Raw genomic sequence first — 27,209 nt, 5'->3', positions numbered from 1 at the left:
ATAATTGTGGGATACTCCTTTTTGCAGGAAACCTGAAATTCTGTGGCTGAGTTTAAAGAATTAAAAATGGAGTTAGTGAACATGGTTGCATGAAAACTAGCAATATGAAGAAGAAAAAAATAAATACAATTAATCAGATTCTGTGCTTCTAAAGTTCTGCATTAAGATGTGTATAAAATTTCTCTGTTTTTTACCTGCAGAACAGGAATATTTTATGAATTCTTTAATCAACCAATCTTGGTATTCTGCTTGTGAACAATTATTCCCCTTTTTCTGACCAATCTATTTTTCCAGTTTTCTTCCAAAGACACATCTTACAACTCTTGAAGCTTTTCAGATTACTATATAAAAGGGAAATCTATCCATATTTAAAATTCCTACATGCCGGTTTTAAATTTAAAAAAGAAAACCACAAGTTTTTTGCAAAAAGACCCAAGCTTTTAAGATAAACACACAAAGTATGATATGCTTTGCCATTTTTCCTTATTCTCACCTTACATTTTCTCCCTCAGCTAACACATAACACATTGGAAAATTCATAAGCTTCCTCTCCTGCTCATTTTTGCTTCTGTAGCACCTACTCCATTGCTTGCCAATCCAATGACAAAGACAGTTAACTGCCAGCTTTGCTCAGTGATAGTTTGTACAGAACAGTGGTGCAACTTCACTACTTGTAGTCTCACCACTTCCAGCAGAGTCCACAATCTCAGATTACATTTGCATCAAGTTGCACCTTTCTAGGAGTCACGAGTGGTTTTACCCAATCCAGTTGCTACTTAAGACTTCAAGATGGACCTCGAGGATCACCATGTCTGCTTAACCCAAACATTCACTAACAATCTCAATTGCCAGTCTAAAAATATTTCATGAGATTAAAAAAAAAAAAAAAAAAGGCAGAGAGGTTGTCAGAGCTACTGTGTTTTAATTACATAAATTTCCTCTCATTATTCATTTTATTAATTTAACAGATAACAATCTATTATTTAAAAATATTCCCTAAGCTCCCTATGGGGCTTTTTTTGTCCTCAAAATGCAAAAATTAACATAAACTACAGGTTTTCTCTCAGGGTAATGAAAAAACACTGACTCATTTACTTCATTTTAGTGCCTAATAGTTTCTTTTATCTAATTATTTTAGTAAATCTCAAGTAATTCATCAATTACTTATGCTAAAGGTCATGATGCTTCATGACAGACAGGAATGCTGGCCTCTCTTCTTAACCCAGTGGCAAAACTTCTGTACATACAGTTTCCTAACACTGCTCATAACCCCCTTCTGTTTTCAGTTCACAGCTATTTTAGAAAACTTTCACTGCATAGGATGAAGGTTTTCCACACCCCAGACACATGCCTGAGACTTCCTTCCAACTCCTACTTTCACATGAGAGGATACTGGTTAACAAAAATCAGTGTGACCTTGTTTTAAGTTGCTGTGCAAACTGCAGTTTGTAGTAACTCTGTTCAGTAAAGTTCCTGAAATAAACTTTGTAATTTGACACAAGTTCTGTGAGCCTCCATATACACAATATACAACCTACATTACACACAGGCTAGAATTCAGAGAGAAAAATTACAGAATATTGCCCATCAAGACTTTCTTAACAAATCAGTGAGAGGCCTTACTCCAAACAAAATTCATCAAAACAGAAACATCTTCAACCTCTAATATATTCAGATTCAAAAATGGAGTATAAGCAGGCAGTCATGCAATTCAGTACAGATCTTCTATAGACTTTCTTGTGGGAAGAGGGGGGAGGTGTCCAAGAGCTTTGTTATTTATGACCAATTCTCCAAGTTCAAAGTTCTCCAGCAAGGTTATTTACATCACTGAATTCCCATTACCTCTTGCTTTGCCTAAGGCCACTAACTTTCCATGATTTGCAAGCATTAGCAAACAATGCCCATATTCAAGTTCAGTGTATCCATTTCAACACAAAATGGTTGATATTGTACACCAGAGTCATGGCTCAGGACTCAAGGGGCCAGTTTGCACTGCTTAACATGCTCAGGAATCTGGTTCAGTTCCCAGCAGCCTTAATTAGGCTAAGAATAAGACACATGGTGAAGATCAAGGTTTAAATGTAAGTGTAAAAGGGTTATTCAATAAGTCATTTCTTGGGCAGGGCAGAATTTCAGTGTGTTAAAAGAACTGTTGTCACCAACTGTATATTTTTATATGGAAGAGTGATCATAATTTTTCAAGTGCCTACTGGTTTACATAACCATCCCTAAAGATAGAAAGAGAGAGAAAAAGAGATAAAAAGACAGGATGTGCATGCATGCACGTGTGTGTGTGTCAGGAAGCAGGGAAGGGATTCTGTGATTCTAAACTCTAAAAGAAGAACAAACTATATAAACATCTAAAACATTTACAATTTTCAAATATATGAAGCAAATACAACTGTTCATAAAGTATTTGCAAGCAGTTAGTGGGGCAGGAGCTTACACATACATGGAGTGTGTATTTCCAACTACACAAGCATTCTTTAAAAACTTTTGCAATGTGAGTGCTATTTAAAGACCTGTTAATCAACATACAAATCTGCAAATCAACATATACAATTCTGTAAATCAAATGCTGCAAACAGAATTTTGTTGCCTCACAAATTGCACCAGCAAACTTGGTACAGACAGAAGCCACCAGCTACTTGATCCATGGTTACTGACACAAAAGATTTTATATAAATGACAGCATAACTTCTCAAGATTAAGAGATCTGCAGTTCAAAAAGGGTATAATCATAATTCATTAATATTTTGCAAAATTCAAAGGTGATAATTTTCTAAGCTTTTTTTGGAGAAGGCTTAAAGAAATTCAGAACATTTTTTAATAAGTTTTTTAAAATTCATGGAAAGTCAGTCTAACGCACCTTAGTGAAACCAATGCTCATATTTTTTGTAACCCGAGCTATGGTGGATACAACCTTAACAACATTCAGAAACATTGCATATGTGCCAATTCATTGACAAAAAATGTTCTGGCAACATAAACCATTAAAGTCAAGAAATGTATGTTTTTAAATGGACAGCATTCAGCCCCTCTTCCTGAATCCCACTTCTGATCATCTTCTCTCTAGAAATAGTGAACATGGAATTTCCATTTCCAGAATTACTTTAACAGACCCTGCAAAAAACCTGCAATCCTCAAGACCTGAGAAGAGCAGCAGCTATTGAAGCACTCCATTGCTTCTGAGCAGACAAAGATTATTGAACCATGAAGAAACTCCTGAAAGAAACACTCCACTCACATTACAAAACTGTTAAAAGATTCACATGGAAGTGGCCACATGAGACCAAACTCAAATGATGCAGCTCCTCTGAAATAACTCTACTGTAGAATATTATAGTATGATATGCTAACTGGTGCACTGCTGAAAATTCCACAGTAATGGTCTGATTTGCTGATCTTTGCTCTATTGTGTGGAAAGAGTAGAAAAGACTGAGGAGGAGATTCAGGAAGGATCCTACTGTCACACTCGTCTATGGAATTTCCTGTAAAAATGTGATTAAAGTCAGTTTGTCTTCTAAAGACAGAGCAGTCCTAAAGACAGAACACAAACTGAGAAGTTTCACATGTGAACAGAGATCAAACCCACATAAAAAACTGCCTTAGGAAAAATCAGTCAGCATTAGAAGTAACTAAAATAAATCTTACTCTGTCTTCAACTTTCCCACAATTAATAGATGAAGTTTGATACTTCAGAATCACTTCCTTCTGCTTTACCAAAAACTATCATAATTCCACATTTTCTTAAACAATGTTTCCTCGTCAAAGTTCAGCTTCAAAAAAGGATTTTTTTTCCTTTCACTTTTCCAACACCAATATTGTTTTCAAGCTGACCTGTCTTCTATCCAGGCTGACATTTACAAGCTGTGCTAGAAGTTGTCCTCCTCCACTTTTCTAACCTTATTAGAGGCATAAGGAGCATATCACAGAGACAAGATTTCAAATGAACCACCTCCCCCTGAATGCCAAACCAGTGACTGTTTACACAATTAAAAAACTTAGTCTCTGCACTGTTTAAAAATCTTCATATCCTGTAACAGCATCACCTAAAGAGCTTACACAGCCACGTGTTAAAATTTGCTAGTTTACACAAGGTTACACCAGCACAGCTGTTATATCTGATTATAAATGTAAGTAAAAATATTTACTTATTTAGAATAAGACTTTTGAAATAATTTTTATACACAGTCATGAGAAATTTTAACACAGAAAACACTTCTTCAAAATGTACAAGTGAAAATAATAAAAAAAAATATTTCAGGCTGTATGTTACGTCTGAAATGGTTTTCATTTTGCTTCACAGAATCTGTGAAAAAGGAGAAGATAACTAATATTTTCTAAAACAATTCACTTTTCTACCAAAAAAAAAAAAAAGCTGCTGATAATTTTTAAACCAAACTTTTTTTGCTCCACAACTTTCTGCAGAACTAGCATTTAAGCATTGCAAGCACACGATTGACTTTTATTTTGACTTAGACTTTTAAAAGGAGCAAAACTATTTCTGGGCTGAAACTGCTGCTCTGATTAACTATCATTATCCTATAAATGACATCAGGAATAATGCCAGACTAGAACTGGCACTAATAAACTAGGAGTACATACAGGCAATTAAAAGCATGAAGGAAAGATGATTGCTAAGATTGTTGTGAAGTAAGCAGAGCAGGAGACTCCTGCTCTCACAAGGTTCCCCCAGAAGACTTTTGAAGCCCTTTCCTTCCACCAGGAAAACCCTCAGCTTTCTTGAAACACTACTGGGATTTCACCTGCTGGGAAGCTCTGAATTCTCTCGACCTGTCTTTTTCATGTATTAACTCACTGCCCACAGCAATCCCTGGAATCAGGAATGCTGTGTGCACTTGAGATGGGTGTCTGCGAGCTCTCGAGAAGCTGAAGTTAAGCATTACTCTCATCTCAAGTTCTAACTAGCAAAGAGGTAATTATAAAAGTCAACCAGCTTTCTTTAGCACTCAGTCTATTTCTGATACGAACTTCTGCAGAAGCTACAAGCTTTACCTGAGAAGTAAGTCTCAAAACTGATTAGCAATATTGACACCTTTTCTAATTCTAGAAAGTCAGTTAGTTATTCAATATAAACAATCATGTCAAAGGAGCACAAAGGCAACACTGAGCTTCTGCTAAGATACACTGGCAAGTTCAAAAATGCAAAGCAGCTTTGCAGAGAAAGCAAGAGACAAAGTCTCCAATGTTTTCTCTGAGTCTTGTCAAATGTCCTCTGTCCATCTTGTCAAATGTGCTCTGAAGTGATGGATGAGGTATCCTGAGGCTAAGATGCCATAGCCAATTAGCCATGTCAATCCACAAAGATGCCAGCTGCCAGGATCAAACTTTATTACTGTATAACTTAAAAGTGAATACATCAGCAATGTTTAAGTTCACATGACTCCTAATTTTAAAACTTGCCTTTTAAAGATTTAGGGTGGGGGTAGTGACAATGACCTTAAGTTTCAACCTTTTAAAATCATCATAGAGTGTCATGAACCACCTGTAATTTGATTATGTATCCTGTTAATCAAATTAACCTACATTATGCTCTATTCAAAAGTAAGACTTCAGCTTACATCCCGCCTCATATGAGTTTTATGCAACGTTTAAACTTAAAAGTAGCAATTTATTTCAATATTGCCTGTTTCAGTTGCCAAACTGCCTATCCCACAGAACATGATATGTGTAAAGTATATAGCTTACCCACTTATGGCATCTAATTCTGAATTCCAAAATGAAATTTTTGGAAAGTTTCTTGAGCATTTGTCAACTGGAATAAAATATGTCCAAGTCTTTGATTATTTGAAAACATCTGCATTTAATTTCCAAGCTAGGAGTTTGGAAACGGTATCAGACACCACACTTCCCTGCACAGTCACCATAATAAACTCAACGATTCCATGAAAGGGTGATTTTTTTCTGCTGCTCAGGTGCCTCTGGAATGGTTCTGAACATTACTGTCAGGCATTAAAAAGCACCAATTTCTTTTGAATAACTTTCATATTCCTCCAAACTAACCAGAAAAATTTGCTTCTTTTCAAGTTATGCTTTTTTTGCTGCTACCACATTTACAGTTCCTCTACTTCACTTTCCCCCCGCCCCCACCCCCACCCCAGTATCCAACTACCATTAACAACATCTCTTCTTGAATTGTTCTTTACCCTGGGGATGCCAAGTGAACGAGACAAAAGCAGAAGTTTGGCAAGGTTAAGAACAGTTACAAGCCTTCTGAGAAGAGAAAACAAGCTTTCATTTCCACATTCTAATTCAAAACTTCATTTTGTTTTTTTAAAAAAATATTTCTTAGCTGGATTTTTTAAAGTTAGTTCTGCAAACACTTGCATATATATACATAAGTATTGTAGAAAATAAGAAGCATTAGAAGAGCTTAAAATTAAGAAACGCTAGTTATCAGTTATTGATTCTACCTGTCAGAGTGCACACCAAAGGAGAGACCAGAATGAGTAACAAGTCCATTCTAGTTATGTAGATCTTTAAATCTGTAAGCCTTCATATTTCATTATGATTTTTTCCTTCCTCTTGAGGTGTTTCTGAAAGACAACTTCATATTTTGAGGCTTTGTTTTGTGAAATAATCTAATTACCATTAGTGTCTGAGCATGCTATATTTCATTACCATTTAATTAGAGTATTAAAGATTGCCTATGGAAATTATATAAAAATCAAAACACATTTCTCCCTCAAGCACATTGGCTTCAGCTCTAAATTAACATGTGATTAGTCTTCTTCTTTGAGATTTGCTCTTTAAAATCTAAAGGATAAAAATATATCAGTTTTAGTTCCTGAGTTGAGTAAACGAGATTCCATTGAGGTTTTCTGTCATTGTCAAAAAGTGCATTTGTGATGCCTGCCTGTCCATGCTGTGACACCAGCCATATCCCATGTGTTATCCTGAGAAACAAGGGCTGACTCTGCCTGGCTTTAAACCATAAGACAGAGCAAATGTTGTGAAGCCATAGAACAAATGTCTGAGGAGCTCCACCCCAGTATGCCTTCTATGAAATGGAAAAAGATGGACCTCTTTGGTTTTTATCTCATTTTTCCACTGAGATCCAGTAAAGGATCTTAGGCAGTAAAGAAACAGAAGCTATAGAAGAGGCTCTCCTCCTAAATCCAGATTACAAAATTGCATAAAAATACTATTTTGCAACATAAGACAGGACTCATCAAGGAATATGGCAACAAACCTAACACTGCCAGGTCCATCACTAAATTCCATCTCTAAGCACAATGTCCACATGGCTTTCAAATATCTCCAGGAATGATGAATGAATCACTTCCCTAGGCAACTTGTTCCAATGCTTGATAACTCTATCAGTGAAGAAAGTCTTCCTAATATCCAATCTAAACAAAATATCAAAGTACTTGTGCTCTTCTAACAATAAGCCCAAGAAAATACGAAGATTTAATATCCTAACAACAAAACTAGTCTGATACTTCATTTTTTTGCCTGTAAGAAGGAACTAAGCAATGGTTTTAACTTCAGCTGACACACTATGGACTCAAAAGATGACAACATGAAGAATGAAAGGGGAATCTACCCTGGAAAAAAGAATAAAAATCCATGGTCCCTGCCAGCTGCAGCTGTAACCAAAGTCTGTCACTCCAGAAGAGCAGCACAGGTAACAGAGAGAAATCAAGGAAAAGAGGGTGGCGGGAGGACAGCTATTATCCTGGAAGACAAGTGTCTCAAGCATTTACTTGACACACATTCAGTTATGGAGATTACTTCTGAAATGTGAGAAAATGAAAAAAATTCCAGATATTCCTACCTCGGCTAATATGCAAAAAGAACAGCCAAGCTTCCTACCCTGGCAATCCCTGTATAATGTTAATACTAAAAATTACATGAAAGCATATAACAGAATTCTAATTGTCTAAAGAAAAAAGGGAGTGGGCAAATCTATTTTACTGGAACCCAGTGTCTCTAATAATTTAAAATATGTATTGGGTAAAAATAAATCCATCAGCCCTTCTTCATTCTGGATTGCCTCCATCTTTTGACTACAACAGAATGGCTCCCAATGCAGAAAAAAAGGAGCAAGTTGGTGCCTTGTTTATAAAATGACCGTTTAGTAAGTATAAACAGAAAACACCTGCTGGTGCTACAATAAATAAACTGTAACCAAATATAATGGTTTGCCCAAACAAATGGGACATGCTAAATATCTGTAATTTCAAAGAATTATCAGTGAAGAAGTGACAATCCCGAACTTTTTTTTTTACATTACAGATATTTCTGAATTGGTACACCATCTTTTATAGCACATAGCAGCAATAGGTGACAATCTCTCAGAGTTGCAAATTATGCAAATGACTAACAGGATTTTCTAGTCCAACAGCACGTTACTCAAAAAAACCCCACCAACCAAAACCCAAAAACCTTCAACCTGTATTATTCTTAGTATCCTCCCGCATGACATTGTGACTGGCACAAGATATTTCTTGAAACATCCGTAACAACTCAGACACATTGGCAATTTTGTACAGAAAACTTCCGATAAGCTGGTGAGAAGAACCACTCAGGAATGCTGTCACAGCACTTCTTGGCATGCCAGCACCTTCCTTTCCAATATTACCAGCTTGCCTTTAGACAAAACTTAAAAGTACAGGATCAGCAAAAGCAGTTTACAAGTGTACTTCTGTTGGTGCTTTTTCTCTTGCATAGCAAGTCTCATTCCTGTTTGTTTCATCCCTCCATGCATCACCCCCACAAAGCATGAAACAATAACAAATTTAGTATACATGGAAAGTGAGAATGGAGGGCTCTTGGTCTCAAACATTTGAACTGTGTTTTCTATTGTGCCATATCTCTGTCAAGCTAGGTATCTACTTTGCTGCCTGTGTGCCCCACATATCTTAAATAAGGCTAATGGCTTTGATTTTTTAAAAATATTGCCAAGCATTAAGATTTAGTGTTATTTTTAATTATTATGACTTACAGTCTGTAAAACAACATACAAATGGAGTTAAAGGTGACAGAAGAGCACTAGATATCCATTTCTCCTTGGATCCCTAGGGATTTCTTTTTAAGTCTGAGCTTCAGCATTTTTGCATGCTCCTAAACCAAGTATTTCAAGCTTTAAGAGCACAACTTACATTACTGTGTGGCCTTCACATTGTCTGGTTGGAATAAACAAAGATAGAGCCAAAATGAACCTATATTTAGTCCCTTTATGCAGTTGAAAAATAATTCAACTGTGAAACTGCTTGGACTACTTCAAAACTTCAAGAAACTTTGTGGTCAGCTGTATTACTTGTTCTGTTATATGGAGAAGCAGGGTATCAGCCACTCAAAAGCCTTTGATCAACTTCTTTGGTTCTGTATTTGTCTAACGTCAACCGTATTTCTTAGTAGCTTTAAGTATTTCTTAATTAGACTTGAAATAGTAATGAAAAAAGCATTTCTGAAATAGCAGACACAGGGAAGGGAAGGAGTTGGTACATCTGAAAGGAACAGCAAGGAGGTAAGCAGGCTCTCAGCTTCATCAGGAGGATGTTAATGTGAACACGGCCACAGCAGCTCTTAGATGTTTTCCAAAAAAGGTCACAAATTTGGATGTACAAAATTTTGAAGGTCTTCCCTTACTGCACTCTTCTTACACTCCTGACTGTCTACTCATTATGACTGGCTTTTAATGTATAATTACCACATTGCACTGCACCTGGGGAGATGCTCCCTTCCTCCCATACTTGGCTTTCATACCACTGATGACAAATCTGGCTGTATATTTCTTACTGTAAAACGGTATCTCTTCCTTGGTATGTGAGGACCTATGTACAATATTTCATCAACAGCAGATGCACTGATGACCTAACAATACCATAGTAATAAATAAAACACCGGTTCTTCATATTTCTGTGTAAACTTTATCCAGATGCAACCACTGACTGCAATTTCTCCAACTCCCTTACCTAGCACTTTAATAATACTCTGTCTCTTTTTCTGGGCTTTTGCTAAATTTCTCTTTATATTAATTCCAACAAAATTTATCCTTTCCTTTCCCCACAAACCCATAATTTTCTTTATCATCTGCTCACTGTTTTTACTAGAGAAGACCTTACATTTTCTCATCTTTCTTCCACTTACTATATCTGTAACACTCCCACAAACCAATTCCCATTAGGTTAGATCAGCTCTATTTTCTTCATGGCTCTTGCCACACTAAATTCTCATTTCTCATCTTTAGATTGTACTTCTCTGCCTCTTTTTCTTCCTGTCTTTCCCATCTTATTTTTCAAATGTATACCTTTGCACTCTCTAATGCTCTCTCTATGGCTGGGGCAGATTCCCACACCTATTCCTCCCATCACACTCTAGAACCAGTCCTCAACAGCATCACTCTGCCTGTTGCACCCAGCTGCCTTATCTTGTGCTTTACATTGTTTAATCTGTGACCCCCAAGAGCAACTTGTTAATATTAACATCTTCAACTTCATCAGTACAACACCATATATTAGAAGCCAGAGTACAGAACAAAGAAAGACTTTGATACAGTGATTGAACAGTTTGAATTTCAAACATAGCATGTAAAGAAATTTCCTTTATTTTCCATTAAAAAAAAAAAATGCATTGTCTAGTTCAGAGTATGTTAGGATAACTGCCTCTGTGGTGAAGCATTTAGATGACAAAGTATCAACTTGCCTAATGTTTTGTTTCTCAAAAGTTTTATATCAAATTGGTCCTAGTCCAGATTAGTCTCTTCCTATCTTGCACATTGAAGGCAGCCTTTGTTTTGCTCTCAATGCAGAAAAAAACACCTAATCCAAAGATCCTTCAACAACTGAACTGGTGAGCTGTTCACAATGAAGTGTGCTTTAACTGTCCTGAAATGTCTTACTCATGAGTAGTAATTAATTTTCCAGATAAAAATAACTGATGAGATTACATTTTACTTTCCATCTTTTGTTGGAACCTTGGAGTTCCTTTTGATCTCACATTATCCATGAAGGTTCATCATATATGTTCACTACTAATGCATCTCTTAAGATCCTAAAAGTTTCTTGCCTTTAACCGGTGCCACCCAAAATAAAACTTGAAAGGCTCCAAGCTTCTGTGTGGTCCACAGCACTGCCTACTGCTACTCTGCTCCAGACTACTACAGAAATGTCAGGTCTCAGACTGTAACTAGTTAAAAATTTCCAAACCCACATGTTCAATAACATTAGGGCTCAGGCATATTAATTTACTTCTAAAACCTTTGACTGACTTCCAGTGAGAAGCTCAGAAGTCAATTTTACAATCTGCACACAAAAATTAAAACTACAAATCCTTCATTGCTATACCTACTCTTGTTCTTACCTCAAAAACAAAACAAAAAAAGCACAAAAAAAAAAAACACCAAACCCTGAAGTTCATTGCTGTATAGCTGCAATTTAGCAGAGAAGTACTATAAGAAATTATTTTTATTTTATTTTTCCATAGAACATAGATAGCATACACAGGGTTTTTTTAATCTCATTTTATTCTATAAGCAGCAAGGAAATGCAACTGGGAAGTTCATGTTCATCTAAATCACTGACTTAAAATTAGCCAGGAAACTTTTTTATGGGTTCCTAGTAACTATAGATTAAAAAAAAAAAATAGAAAAAAAAAAGTCACCTTTTCAACGAGAGTCTTTAGACCCACTGCCTTTCATATTCTACTGCCTTTCACTCACTGAACTGAGAAACAGCAGACATGTATGAAGACTTCTCCCCTTTTCATTATGTAAACTCATCTCTGAGGACAAACTGTCACATGCTGCCAACAGGATAACAGAAATTAAATGTTCTGATTTAAAAGCCCTAATATGGCTATAAAAATTGACTGCAGCAACATTAATGATAATTCCTTATAATAACCAATAAACGTGATTACCTCCTGTCTAAGTGGCAAAGGCAAACATGAAAAAAATCACACAAAAAGCCTCAACTCTTACTACTTAGGCTGTAAAACACAGCTTAGCAAAATGTGAAACAAAACAAAAGAATACATTTAGTTCAATGAATATCTTAATAGGTCCTGACACAAGTTTTACAGAATGCAAAAAATGAAGTGTAATTTCTCAATCTAGCTGCTATCACTAGTGATTAAAATTTGCCACCTTTCAGAATGGGGCATGCTGCTATCTAAAGATGACAGAAATAAATATTTTAAAGGCTTTGTAAATTTAATAGTGACTCTTATGCAAGCATATAAAGTTGTAAACCAAAGACAAGCAACACAATAGGGAAACATTTACCCTGATTACACAGCTTGCTAACAAGTATATCATGATCAAGTGCAGTTTACAAAGCAAACCCTGGTAGTCCAGAGTTCAAAGATTTGTGACTAAAGTAAACCATTATGCTGCAGACTTTTCCTTGTAACACCCCCCAACATCATGTGAACTTCAGAGCCATGAATGCAATGATAGCTTTCTCAGAACTGGGATACTCAGAGGTGTTGCTATTTAAGCACAACTATTTCACCCTTCTCTTGAAAAGCCTATCCCAACTGAATGATGACACGCTCAATTATTACCATTTTTATAAACTATGTTTCCTGAAAGAGAAGTTTCTACACAGGTTTCTTTTTTTAATTCAATAAAACTTTCAAACCTTTCAAGGTTAACATACCCTTGTAGGAATCCAACTTTGTTCCCACCATGTTATTGAGGGTCTGAACACCTAATTATTTAAATTTCAAGAGATCTTTCACCTTTCCAAATTAGGAAAAAAACTTTCTAAAGAAAAGGTATCATAAAGGACAGGATATGAGCCATCCAAGTCAAGCAGCTACAAAAGTTGAAATGATACTTGACAATAATAAAATTAATGGCAAGAATTAATTTCTTCTCTTCTGAAGCCTGTTTGTAACAATAGGCAGTATATGAATATGGAATAACCCAAGAAACAACTTCTGCCTAAAAGGCATTGTTAAGCACCAGAATCTGAGAAAAAACTCTGCAACAGGTTTGGCAAACATATACAGGGAGTTTTCAGGATACTTACCTGCTAGCAAACAGTCTGTAATGCACTACATTGCTTTCCTCTCATCACTTTTACTCATGGATCTTTTCATCATCATCAGTTCTACATTTACACGACTCTATTGAGGCCCCAGTAAATTATTACAGTAATCTGGAACACAACTCCTAGGTTGTTTCCTTTTTCTTGTAGTTTCCATGGCTCTTTACACAACTCAAACTTTATAAAAACTTCAGATAATTCTTTTGGCATAAGCAAATCAGTTCTAAGGGACTATGATCATGTCACAGAAGTATTACACCTTTAGAAAAGGTTAATGCACAAAGCATCATTTAGATCAATTCACTACTTTCATGCATTTGAATGAGAACATAAGGAATATGACACAAAAAATGTAAATCTATACAACCATGTGGTAAAAATATTTACATGTGCAATACTTGAACTTGGTTGGAGGAACAAATAATAACAAAACTAAGGCATATGGCACTGGATTACTCATCTGTAAAATAATGAACATTAAAAGTACCAGATGCCATTCCAGTGTAGAGGGGATATATAAAACTACCCACTTTCCTGGGGCTATGATACAAGTAATTTTGAGCACAGTGCAATGAAATACCTTTCAGCCTCTGCTTTACAGCTACTTCCAAAAAACCTATAGACACCATTTACTTTTAAGATACTTTTATTTATCTAATAACACAATTCTTAAAGAAAATAAAAAATCCTGGAAGCATTAAAAATGCAATGAAACTCAGCATTAATTTAAAACCAGATACATTTCCAAGGGATCAGACATATTTTGATTCTTGAAATAAAGGACTACTTACTTGATTTGCCATGTAAATTGTGAGGAGACCTCTCCTATAAATAGAAATTACAAAAATCAGTTAATTAATTAAACTTTTTTTCCACACTAAAGAAAAATACTTTAAACATTAAGAATATTTTTGAAAGAAAAGAGTATGAAAAACAGATTGACAGAGGGTGAATCTTTACCATCCTATAGAAAAATAAGTAGGAAACCAAAAATAGCACCTTGATAGCATGGTATCCAAAACACTGAGGAATTACAGGAACCAAGTTATATATAGCAACTTGCTACTGCATGGGTTCTGAAGCCTTCCTGAAGGGGTAAGGCACCTTGAATTACACAGCACTTACCACAAAATAAAAGCCTACACACAAGCTGGTAAGGTAAGCATATAAACCATGGCCAAAGCCTAAGCTAAACTGTGAAAAATGCTTGTGTGTAAGCTTCTGCTTTGTGATCAGTGCTATGGAACTCCAGATGCTGTAGCCCTTCTGCTTACATGATCATGAAAAGTGTTTTCTACTGAGAACGAGGATGCCCTACCTTTTCTAGTTGAAAGACACAATGCCAAAAGTGCCCTGGCACAGCAGCCACCATTTCTGTTCTAACCTTTATCTAATTTATTCTTCCTCCCTTCTATTTTTGGATCTGTCCGTATGTCTCAGCCCACAGCTCACGTTGCTATTCAGATCAGAAAAATACAAGAGGTGAAGATGTGAGCTGCTCCAGTAACAGGTTGAAGTAGATGTCACTGTAGGGTCCAAATGAAAAAAAAAAAAAAACAGTTGTTTTCTATACATTTGCAAGTCATCATCAGCTCTCAGAAAGTGGATAACCTTACCACTGCAGATTTGCTCTGCCCTCATTCATTATTACTCTTTTCTGCAAAGATTAGCTTAGAGACTATGCCCAAAGGTTGTAAAAACTCAGTTTCAGTATTTTTTACTGGACTGATGTTAACATCTTGATTTTACTGTCAGCCTTGTAGTCTTTGGGATTTTTCTTATTGTCCCCACAGAAAATTTGAAAGTAACGTTGATGGAACTGCACTTTTAACCATTAAGAGTTTCTCAGTGTGGAACTGACTGTAAAACCTGAGCTCATACTTGTGCTCATGTCATGCAGGCTTTTTTTATATTGCCATTACATGAAAAGCAGAAGGTCCAACCCAGGCTCATATGTTCCATTTTGCCATGAAATTTTAAGTTCTCTAGCATCCATGGAGTGCTTAAGAGAACAGTATGTTTGTTAACAGAAAATCTCTTGCTTTCACTTCAGTTAAACAAGCAAGGAAAACAAAATCACACGTAGCAGAAAACAGAGAAATTCCTACTGCATAGTTCTCAGGCATCAACCAGCCAGAAAAAGGGTTTACCCAGTATTTTCTGACCATGTCATTTAGGGTGGGCAAGCCAGGCATCCAGGTCAAGATTTTTCACAGTAGATATCTAAGGGCAAAGGGATATATTCCACTTAAATGTTGTAGTGCTGTCAACACCACTTTGAACTTGCAGGAAGCAACAACGCACCATCCTGAGTTCCACAAGTTGTGCTCTTCAAGGAAGTTTCAAATTTGGCTGAAGTTCAAAACTTTAAGTAGCAAAAGTAGTCTGGGTTTGCTTTTTATTTAAAAAGCGGAGTTATGAAGCCCCAGTATCACTCTGTGCAGGTATTAGAAGTAAGACTCTAGCATGGAAACCTAAGGAAAAAAACCCTGAATCTAAAGATTCAATGAGGATGAGGCACACGAGAAGCAAAAAGACAACAGATAGGAAAAAGGGTCCATAAATCTTAAAGCAAAGAGGCCACTATACCTTGCAATAAAGCATCAAAATACTGCATGATGTGTCAGATCGGGAAGGGGTAAAAATTAACCTCATGTAATTCAAAATTAAATAAATTAATTAAACTCTGAAGCTGGTCTGCAAACAATCAACTCTCTCAGCTGACAAATAATATTGGTGCCCTGACCCTCCTGATTACCAAAGTGGCAAACAACATGGTTCTGCATACTGTAAACTTGAATTTGTTCTTGAGGGGAAAAATACTGGGGATTTGACATTTCTTGGATACGTACATTTTTTTTTTATCCTTATAATAGTATTAAAAGTTTAGGATAAACATCCAGACACTCACATGTTCAGAAATACAGAATTAAATTTAATCATGGGAGCTAATCTGATAACTGTGCATCTTGAGTAGTCTGGAAAAACATGAGAACTTCAAAGATGTCCTGCAGTAACACACTTACCTGCAAGAAGCTACCACCAGCTACCGAGAGAGAGTAACACCTTTAAGGATACAGTGTGTGTGAGCATTCACAATTATATTACATAGTGTGTGCACAAAACAGCACAACTATTCTATATGCACATAACTGACTTGGTGGATTCTCCCCTCCAGTCTCCATGCCATGCAGGCACAGATGACATGCAGCCTTCCACTGAAATTTATTTTCTTTTTTTCAAGTACTAAAAAACCGATAATTTGATCTAAATAAGTTTTGGCTTCTGTTGTGGTCCCTTTTGGCCAAGAGTAAAATGCAACACGTCAAAAGCAAAGACAAAGAAAGGAAAGAGGGCTAAAGGAGAGGAAAGAAAGCTTCAGTGCAGCTGCAGTGAGACCAATGTGAGAAGTAGGTGGTCAGGAGGAGGGGAAACGTGCAGACAAGGAATGCACACATGGAAGCAACTTCCGGAGCTGAAAATACAGGAAGTTGCTGGATGACATCATCTGAAAGAGCCTGCAGCAAGCCTGTCTCTATCTGCTGCTGTTTGAGGCCCTGGCTAACTCCAAGCAGAAGGTTTTCTTCCTCCAAATTAATTCTGTGACTGTTTTAAAAACAACTAGTGCTATGTTTCTGGAGAGACAAAAAAAAAAAAAAAAAAAAAAAAGGGGGGGGGACGACACTCCTCCTGGCCCTGTGCAAAGGTGATCCAACAAGCCTAACCCAACCCTGAACTCCACTGGTAAATATTGGGTAGAAGTTCAGAAAATGTTGAGCTGTTTTGTAACAGTGACAACTGATGGAAAACAGAATAGAAAAAGGGAGGTAGGCCAAGCAAAAGGGTCACTGGTACACCCCAAGGACTGTATTAAAACTGCAGCTGGTGGATAAGAGAAGAATGTAACTGGGAAATTATATTACAAGAGCAGGAAATAATTAAACAGCAAAAACAATTACTTAGTGATGACTAACCACCTGCTTTGGAGAGGTTTAAAGCTACTAATAAACCAGTTAACATTTCACCCCAAAGCCCACGAACCAGCGTTCAATGTTAATCTCAGGAGCAGCAACATCAGCAGGGAGTTAGATCAGTGACACTCTGGCAAGGTCAGACCTTGGTCAGACACTCTCTGTCTCATGTCATTTTCTTCCAGAGGCTGCTCTCATCAAAATCTTCATTTTGGCTTCCCACTGCTTCCCTCTCACCTCCTCAACACACAGTATCTCCCATACCCTGCTCTGTTTCTAATGGCATGTCAAGAAGCAAAAACACAAGCCAGGGGCAAAATTCATGAGCAGCAGACCAAGCTAAGAGCTGCATCTGTGGGACAAGAGGTGGAAGAGCATGTCCTGGACCATACTGCTAGTCTGTTGTGCTAAAGAAAGTAGAAAAACTATCCTGAAGAAGTCTTTAAAAGGATACAAAGGATACCTGCAAAGGATACCAATACCTACAAAGGACAGCATAAAATAAATCACATTTGTAAATTACCTTTACAAGCACTAAACAGCAACAGTGTTTGGCATAGTTTTCATTTTGTTTCCCCCTTCCACACACCCCCATAGTTCACACTTTCAAGTGAATTTTCTTGTATGCTTGTTAGGGAACTGAGCAGGCAAACTCTCAGAGTTTAGTTATTCAGCCCAGGCCACATCACCTGTGGCTGAACTATTCCAATCTCATGGATTCCACTTTTAATGTTTAAATTACAACAAATAACATGCTACCAAAAGATAAGTCTTTTGTTCATTCATACCTTCCTCAAAGAAAATTTTCCCTTGACAAACTTTGCTTTTCAGACACCTTGGTAATGTTCAGGTCAAATTCAAACTGCAATAGCTCTTAAACTATGGCCTATAAACCTCAACAAAGAACTGCATATTTTTGTGCCTGCACCGCCCAGAGGAAAAAGTCTAAAATAACTGCTAAAAAAACCAAAAAAGCTATAGGATAAAAATAGGAAGGAAGCCTAGCAGTGTACTGTGTTACCAGAAGTGTAGGTAGGAGGTCAAGGGAAATAATTAAAGCCCCATTTTGGTCCCCAACACAAAAAAGGCATCGATCAAGCAGCGGGAAGGCCCACGAGCGTTGCTGGGGAAGTTTTGATTTGACCTGAGGAAACAGCATTTTCTCCATCACGACAGCCAGGCATAGGAACAGCGACCCAGAGAGGCTGTCAGACTTCTGTCCTCAGAGGTCTGCAAGGCTGACTGGACAAATCCCTAAGCAAGCTGGTCTGAACTCAGTGCTGGTCCTGCCCCAAGCAGGAAGCTGCATTAGCTGGCTTCCCAAGGCTCCTCTGAACAATTCTATCATTCTACAGGGGAAAAAAAAAAAAAAAAAGTGGGAAGTAACTTCAAAATATAATACATATTTTTTTCTACAGATTATAAAATCAGAAGAGATTAGAGTGATAATTTGGCTTCCTAACTAATATAAGCCACAAACTTTTCTTTAATGAATTAGCCGCTTTTTTAAAAAGATCAAATCTGTCTTTAAGTATTTCCAATAAAGCCACCACAACCCCTGATAAGTTATTCTAATGCTACTTACCTTTACAATTTGCACCCTACTATAGGTAAACATCTGTCCAGTCAATTAAACCAGTTACATCCTTACCTCCACTGTAACACTACAGAGTCCAACAGTCACCCACATACCATTTATTAAAAAAAACCATGAGCTCATTCAGTTTTTCTACAATGTTGCCTAATAAGACTTTAATCATACTGTCTTCACTGAAACTGTCCCAACTTTTTAGAACTCATCGTCAAGGACTTAAAATGAAAGTACAGGGAATAAAAAACAGATAAAAGACTTCCTATTTGTTGTTTAATCAATAGTATTTTAAAGTTAAAGAAATCACTAAACACCAGTCTGAGACGTTGAAAGCATCTGCCTGTCAGCAAGGTATTTACATTTTCCTGTAAGTGCTGTAAATTCTGGAAAACTTGTTTGATTGAGACCAAAGTCCAGTTCCCCTTACACGAGTTAAAAATCCTATTGGTGCCAACAGAAGCAATGACAACTGTTCAAACGCCAACACTGTTTGTGGAACACTTTCATAAAGAATGTTTTCTTGTGTATCTTGACACACTATAAATTTCAAAGAATAACTTTCCTTTCACAAGTAGCATGAGCTTTTGATTCATATAATAGCAAATCATACAAGATACCAATTTTTAAAATACAACCAGGATGGTTTTTCCTGTGAAGCTCACTGCCAGTTCCCTCTCCTTATTTATGGTTTTCCTTCAATATATTTATAGTTTTGCTTAAATATAGAGTTGTTGCTAAGCTAAAAAAAAAGCAACAACAACAAAGTGCTTGCCTGACAGTGGTAAGAATCCATATACCATGCTTATGCTCATGGCAATTTTACCATAAAATAATTAATTCAACCACAGCAACACTCAAGAGAAAATTTCCAACAGAAATTAAACACCTTCTCTTTCTCCAAATAGCCACAGGGGAGGTAGCACCCATCATGGAAACAGAGAATCACAGAATGGTTTGGGTTGGAAAGGACCTTAAAGACCATCTAGTTCCAACACCCCCTCCATGGGCAAGGACACCTCCCACTAGATCAGGTTGCTCAGAGCCCCATCCAACCTGGCCTTGGACACTTCTGGGGATGCAAAAGCCACAACTTCCCTCAGCAACCTGTGACACTGTCTCAACACCCTCACAACTAAAGAATTTCTTCCCAATGTCTAACCTAAATCTACCCTCTTTCATCTTGAAACTATTATCCCTTCTCCTATAGCTACATGCCCCTGTCATTTTTAAGATATTTGTCTCTCAGAATTCACTCCTCCTTTTGAGTATTTCTCTCTTGCATGTTTTGCCTTCCCAGTCCATCTGACACATCTAACACACAGTGCTCCAGTCCCTGTGGTTTTCATATCAAGAACCCATTTTGGCAATACTAACTTTAAAGCACTGTTTTGTCTGTTCCCTTTTTTCAGTTAAACCACAAACCTCTCCAAGTAGACACCCAGAAATCTCAATATTCGCTGCAATTAATTAAACATACCTGAACTACTATAACTGCATTTTTTACAAGTCTTGTGCTTTTAATGATCACATTTTTTTTCTTACTCAAAATTAGAGGTGAAATAAGGGACCAAATGAGAAATAACAGGAAATAACTACAGCAAGATGAACACCACTGCGTACAAAATTCACATAAATTGACTAAACAGGCATTTATCAATGAGAATAATTCTAGGTGTGAGCTGCAACAGTGACACAATAAATTGACACCTCAGGGTGAGGTACACACCAGGGCAAGTACAGCAGAACCCATGCCCTGCTACAGCTCTTGTAACCCAGCATACAGCAACAAGTAGAAGTAGAGATGGCTTACAAGGAGCCTGAAGATGGATAAAGCAGCATGTTAAAAACCTTCATGCATGCAGTTAAGAGAACATATTCTCTGATTTAACAGGCTCAGTGACAGGTTATGTTTTACATATTAAAATATCCATATTGCAATAGATTGTGTGGAGGCAAAAATACACAAAATAAAAACTATCCAGCTCACTGCTAAGACAAGGATAGTTTCAGCTGTTCTATGAAGACTTCTAACTTTCTCTCCAGTCCAAAACATCACGTACCTACTATTTGCTTTTCCAAAAAAATTCTTCATCTTGTCAAACCAACAAGTCTGACCTGAGAGTTAGTAAGTACTAGAATGAAACAAGTCAAACTTACCTTTTCTTGTGGCCTTTATGACAAGGTCTGAACTACATGTGGCTTTAACATAGTAGATTTATGAAAAAAATACATTTTTATATGCTTCCTACAAATTCATGTTTGAATTTCATATGAGTACCACTGTTCATTAAGTCTGCTGCATATCCTGACAGTTATCACCTTATTTTTAACCAATGATCCTTTTTTTTCGACTCTTTGCAAGTCTAAGAAATCACAAATAAAGTGACTTGCAAAAGAATCAGTGGATTCAATGTATATATGAGAAAATGTAAAAAAAAAAAAAAAAGAAAAAGGTAAAGAGCATTTTTACTAGCGTGTGTAGTGATACGACAAGGAGCAATGGATTTAAGCTGGAAGAAGGAAGATTTGGGTTAGATATTAGGAGGAAATTCTTTACTGCGAGGGTGGTGAGACACTGGCACAGGTTACCCAGGAAAGCTATGGCTGCCCCCTCCCTGAAAGTGTTCAAGGCCAGGTTGGTTGGGGGTTTGAGCAACCTGGAATAGTGGAGGGTGTCCCTGCCAATGCAGGGGGGTTGGAACAAAATGATCTTAAAGGTCCCTTCCAATCCAAACCATTCTATTATATGATTCTATGAAAGCAAATAACTTGGGCTGTATTGACTTGTTATAGGAAAATAAGAGGATATTTGACCCTTAAAAAAAAAAAAAAAAAAAAGAGCAAGCATTAACTCTGGCTTTAATTTCTGAGCATAAACCATAATGGTTTATAATGGCTCCCCAGACAGGATTTGTGGTCTGCAAAAACAGGAAGAATTCCTCCCCCCAGCTTCCCTCCCTACACCACCACTGTAAAACTCACTATTTTATAACCTGCAAAATTAAATCAAACACACAAATCACAGGTTTCCCCTGAAAAGAAAAAGGTCAAAATGAAGAGGCTGGGTTGTTGGGTTTTTTTTTTTCTGCACTACAGCAGTTTAACACCATAAACTAACCAACTGTAGATCTGGAGTTGTGATTGCACCCCTGTAATAACACAAGCACTACAGATTATGTTTAGGGTATCGTTAATCTCTCACACCCACCAATTTCCTACTGACAGCTGGAGGCCAGCAGCAAAATCCTGGTGCAAAAGTTCACTCAAAATCAGCAGGAACAGATAAGCTTTCAAAATAATGCTGAAAATTATGAAAACAGACCTAAGCAATAAGTTTTCAAAAAAGAAAATTATTACTCTTTGAGTTTAGTAAACACCAGTTGCAAGTTTTTCACGTGAAGATAATATTCAGGCACATAACTTCATGTCAAAAATACATAGTTTAAGGACCCACAACTCACTGTTTTTTAAGAAATGTTCTATTTCAAAATTTTGGGTTGTTTCAAGTAGGAAAGAGACACTTTACAGGTTGCTGAAAACTGCAAATCGTTAATAGTTGCTTTGAGCACATTACATGTTAAGTAAAATGGTTTTTTGCAAATACTCAGAATTCGTTATTCTTAAAAGGAAGGAAAATAAACTCAACATTTTCTATGATTTGAACACATGCCAAAGAGAGTATGAGAAAACTGGAAAGGGAAGGAAGCCAAAAAGAAAATATATCTACAGTAAATGCATTCCAGCTAAATTAGTACCAATAATTCTTAGAGCTTTCAGCTAGTGCAGCACAAGATAACATCTATAGCTTAATTTTTTAACTATTTTATACTCTATTTTATACAGATTTTCTTTCAACATGCCCTCCCCTCTTTCTTTTCTCCCAGTTTCTCTATGGCATCTACAAAGCCAAGAGTCAAAACAAAGCCTGACCTATAGGTGGGGGGGGAAATTCTTAATTAAAAGTGTGATTTAACCTCACAAGATTCCATGAAGAGATAAAAGTCAGATTCCAAAAAGCTTATTATTTTCAGAAAAGGATTGACTGCTAGATAACAGAAGAATAACAAATTAATCAAACCTCAGGAAAAGAAATGAAGGATTTCCAGCAATTTTTTAAATTATTAACATTCTTGGTATAGAGGGCCTATCTAGTGTTAAGTAAGGCCTCAAATAACAATTTCTTTGGACTGCTGATAGGAACACAGGATTGTTTTTAATCAGCTCAGTCAATCAAAAAGAAAACACACAATTCTTTTCTGGGCACCTTCCCAGTTGGGACACAACATGCTGCTTGGCCACTCTGTCTAGAAGGTATGCCCATAGGGCACACAAGCAAACACTGTGTCTGAGCAAAACTGCTTTGGAAATCTTTAGCAGCAGCAGGTCACTGCCTCTTCATACTTTGCTGGCATTCCCTACTGTTTCATAGCAAAAAGAGGACGTCATGGACTAAACAGTTCATTAAAATTAGGAAGAGCAAGACAGAGCATTGAAACCTCAGAACTGCAGAAGAGCAAGACAAGGCACTGAAAATTCAGATTTGCAGAGATAGGCAACATTCACTGGCCTTGGACATATATTCAGTATATTTTAGGAGTGACAAGGCCAAAAAGAACAAGAAAAAAATTCTCATATAAGGCTATTACTCTAGCAGACAGCTTAGGCTTGTCCCAACATCAGTGGAAATTCATCCAGTACCTGACCTGTCATCTTCTACTCTCCAGCCCTTCCCAAGTGTCATTCACCCATACCCTACCTGCACATCCGAAACCCAGCTCACAGCAGCTCTGTAAGAAGCAGCTCCAGAGGCTTCCCTAGAAGCCCCTTGAAATAGCAGCCTTTCCACTCCCCAAGTCATATTCTGTGCCCAGTTTAAGACAGTCCATTCCACAATACAGGTTTTTTTCAATAAGCTACTCAAATAACTAGATTTTTCATCTATTTTGAAAGTCTTAAGCAACCTAATGCACTTTTTCAAGTCTGTCAAACTGGCAGCTATGGGTTTGTTTGCATGTGTAGAGTTAATCTTCTGTTTAGACTCATGTTTCAATGATTACATTTGTGATCAGACCACACTGTTGACAAAATGCCTGAATATGCAAAAAAAAAAAAAAAAAAAAAAAGCTAAGGTGATAAACCAATCGAAATCACAGAGAAGACTACTGCCCTTTTTGACATGTTGCTACTAATTTCTACATGCCCTTGTACTCAAAAGCAGCAGATCAGCTATTCCAACAGAAGCAGGGTATGAACTTAGACTTAACAACATACAGAGCCACTTGTGTGGGTTTTCTTCCTCCAAGAGGAGCCAAAAGACAGCATGTCAAGTAATGTAAAAACAGGCTTCAAATTCAGTTAGGAAATCTGAGTTAGCTGTCCAGAAAATGAATTAATGCTGTTAAGAGTGTGCTTACATCTGTAAGGACCTGAAACACAAGGGTTCCCAAGGAACAGCAGTGCCAGAAGCCAATATAAACCTTCTCTAGGAAGGTAGGCAAATCCTACTTAGGTTTGACTGAGTGTCTTTCCAATACATCCCTACTGACTGAGAAGTCAATTTTTGGCAGGGCATCAGTATTCGTTGATGAACTGTGCCAGATACTACAGATATTAATGTAACATTTCGCCTATCAAAAGAAAGAAAGAAGCTATTTCCAAGACCAGTTTCAACCTATTATGTTTTAACTTTAAACTCAAAGTTCAAAAATGCCAGGAGGTGATATTTTAGCTAGTTCCTCAGTCCATTGCTCACAAGGAATGAGTAACAGACACTGAAGAAGAGCTTAAAAGGAAAAACTTATCATTGATGAAGCAATATGGAGCACATACAAATTCCTTCAAGTAGACAAAATGATGCTGTACTAACAGACAGTCCATATTGCTTCAGTCTTTTATTAAAGTTGGAGCCGCCTGGATTGTGATGACAGGTACTGGCCCAAATTCATGAGACCTGTTTTATGCTTGCCTTTAATGCTGTGCACTCTGTTGTTCCTACTTTTCAGACAGACCATCTTTCAGAGAAGGTTCTAAAGGCATACACTTACTTCACCAAAAAGTTTCAATCTGGAGTGGGGGTCATCTGATTACAAGAAACACTATGCAATCCACAGAACTTACTAAAGGAAATAAAAACATATCATTTTTCTGTCCCGGGATGTGGAAGGGAGAGGGCAGGAAGGGGAAGCAAGATGTTTAACCACAATACACTGCTGTAATCTTTAGCACAGAAAACCCTTGCGTGGCTAAATATAACAAATCATTCTCATTCTATGTCTCTACCTCCACACTTTTCCTGCTGCAGTAGCTAACAACATTAATTGCTTTGGAGCAATGAGGCTACAGGAAAGAGTCACTTCACTCACAGAGGGTTTATAGGTGTGGCTTACATGAAACAAAGATTTTTAGGTCCTCTCATCTGTACTACCTGAAAAAAATGTCCTATGAGCAGATCTGAGGAACATACCACAAAAAAAGTCCCCTCAAAGACTTTCAGCCATTGTACCAGAGGTATGGTAGGCACAGATGTTATCTTGCCAGGTAAATGTCAAGCTTTTCATTGCCACATCAGCCAGCACTACAGCCAGCTCACCTAGGCACCATCTGAAGTTTATTCTACACTAACAGAATATTTATTGTGCCCCCTCTGGGAGCTGCATGTTACATGCAAGCATTCAGACACAGAAGATGTATTAAGTGTTTGCTTAAGCCAAGGAAATCCAGATGAGTGTCTCCTGGATGCTAGTGCCGAGCAGACAGAACAGAATAATTAATCCACTCTTGTGACATTTGAATCCAAGTCAGACTTGCAGAATAGTCCAACGTTTAGCAGCAGCCTGAATTTTAACATTTTCTCTGTAGGCATTTCAACAGAACTCCAAGTTTTCTCAGGTTTTTTGTCAGGATTTTGCTGTTAATGATGAAAAGTAAATTATATTAATACTCAGATGACTAAATCACTTTTATTTAGTTTTCAGCCTACAAAGTAAACATTTCAAAAACACATTTGCCAAAAGCAGCCCTTAGAATAATAACAATAATAAAATTAAACTATGATCAAGTCTCAATTAGTCATGGAGCAGTGCAGGAAGAGCTAGCTACACAGAGTCACCTGGGATCTATCAGAGTTTGTAGCCTGACCTTAGCACTGCCCTTTGTCCATCCAGGCTGGCCCCACTTGAACTGACAGAGGTAGTGCAGAGCTTAATGGATGCTGCCTGTGATGTCTTTATTTTACTATTATTCATGAAGTAACCTCATGGATGGTGCTCTGCCTAAGCTGGTACATCTTCCTGAAACTCAGGGAACTGGAGACCATTGAGCAAATGCAACCAAATAGGCCTACATGATCCAGGTCAGCCCCGACTGTAACAACACTAAGATAAAATAAACCTGGTCTGTAAAGACGCACCCAGATGTCTTGGCACTGACTATCCAGCATCCACAGAATCACAGGTATGTATTTTATATGCAACCTTTATACACAGAGCAGGCTTACTCTGTCTGCCTGTGTTTTCCCAGAAAATTGATTCTTAACTATAATGCTGTAGCTGCTCTTCCACTCCTCCATCTTGTGCAAAACTTCAAGGGCCACACAAGCAAGCTGGACCTAATTTCTCCAATGCCCAAACACCACAGGCTGAAAAATCCTCAAACTTGGTTGCTGAAGACTTCTGCAGGCATGGTGACATTTTTTCAGAAGCTTGATTAGTTATAACCTGGGCTGATTGATTACAAATGCCTGGGACTCAAATCACTGATTCCTCAAGGATCTTTCTTGCTCCATTCACAACTAAAGGATTCACCTTGACAAACTTTATCCATCTAAGGTGGATGAAATCTAGCTAAGACCATTATCTAGCCTGACTTTTTATAAATGAGACACATAGTGGTTATTCACTCAGCTGGTTGGGAAGAGCTGACTGGTATGAAACAGAAACACACATTTCAGGTGGTTACAAAAGTCAAAGTGTTGACTGTAACCACTTCTTTTTAAAAGGCATGCAGAAATTTAAGGATTGTACCTATGTGCACACACAGAACCACAAGGAGTAAAGGGCAGGGGTGAAGGATAGCCCGATTGTAGGAATAATCAAGAGCACAGTATGGGAGAGAGGATCTTCCTTGCATAAAGAACAAAACAGATTCCACAGCTGAATTAAATATAGCACTGTTCCCACACTTGTGCTCCTGCAACTCAGGGGTCCAGGCAGTTCAAGGTCAGTATTATTAAAGACTGAAATTAAAAAAAAAAAAGCATTTCATTACTCCATTTTTTCTTCATTCTTACTAGTCAAGTGACCGTCTTCAACAAGTATCAGTACAATGTTTTCTTTAGACTTCTATATACCAAAAAAATTTATTTTAACGGACCTACTTACAAATATGCTCTATTTCTTTAGAGTGTATATTTTACCATTACTATACTGCCATATTCTTTCTTTAAAATGTATTTAGACTAATGGCATTTATGGCAAGCAAATAACCCTAACAGCAACTGAATGTTTCATCAGAAGAACCAAGGTACAGCCTAAAAATTCAACATTATTCTTACACAAATGTTTCTGCCACGTTTCTAAGCAATACTTAGCAATACTTTTGGTTGCAAGAACACTATGTATATCTGTA

General features: G+C 37.2%; 1 protein-coding gene across 1 annotated transcript in view; it reads right to left on the bottom strand.

The window, feature by feature from the left end:
- TMEM135 (transmembrane protein 135) overlaps positions 1-27,209 on the bottom strand; it is a 175,677-nt gene that overhangs the window by 122,757 nt on the left and 25,711 nt on the right. Inside the window, exon 4 of the mRNA XM_051620896.1 lies at positions 13,814-13,847. Within this exon, the coding sequence (XP_051476856.1) occupies positions 13,814-13,847 (34 nt within the window). The remainder of the gene's footprint in view (positions 1-13,813; positions 13,848-27,209) is intronic.

This window comes from Apus apus, chromosome 1 (genome assembly GCF_020740795.1).
Source record: "Apus apus isolate bApuApu2 chromosome 1, bApuApu2.pri.cur, whole genome shotgun sequence".
NCBI classification, from domain to species: domain Eukaryota; kingdom Metazoa; phylum Chordata; class Aves; order Apodiformes; family Apodidae; genus Apus; species Apus apus.
The sequence above is the reverse complement of the archived record's forward strand: the minus strand, read 5'-3'. Positions and strand labels throughout refer to the sequence as shown.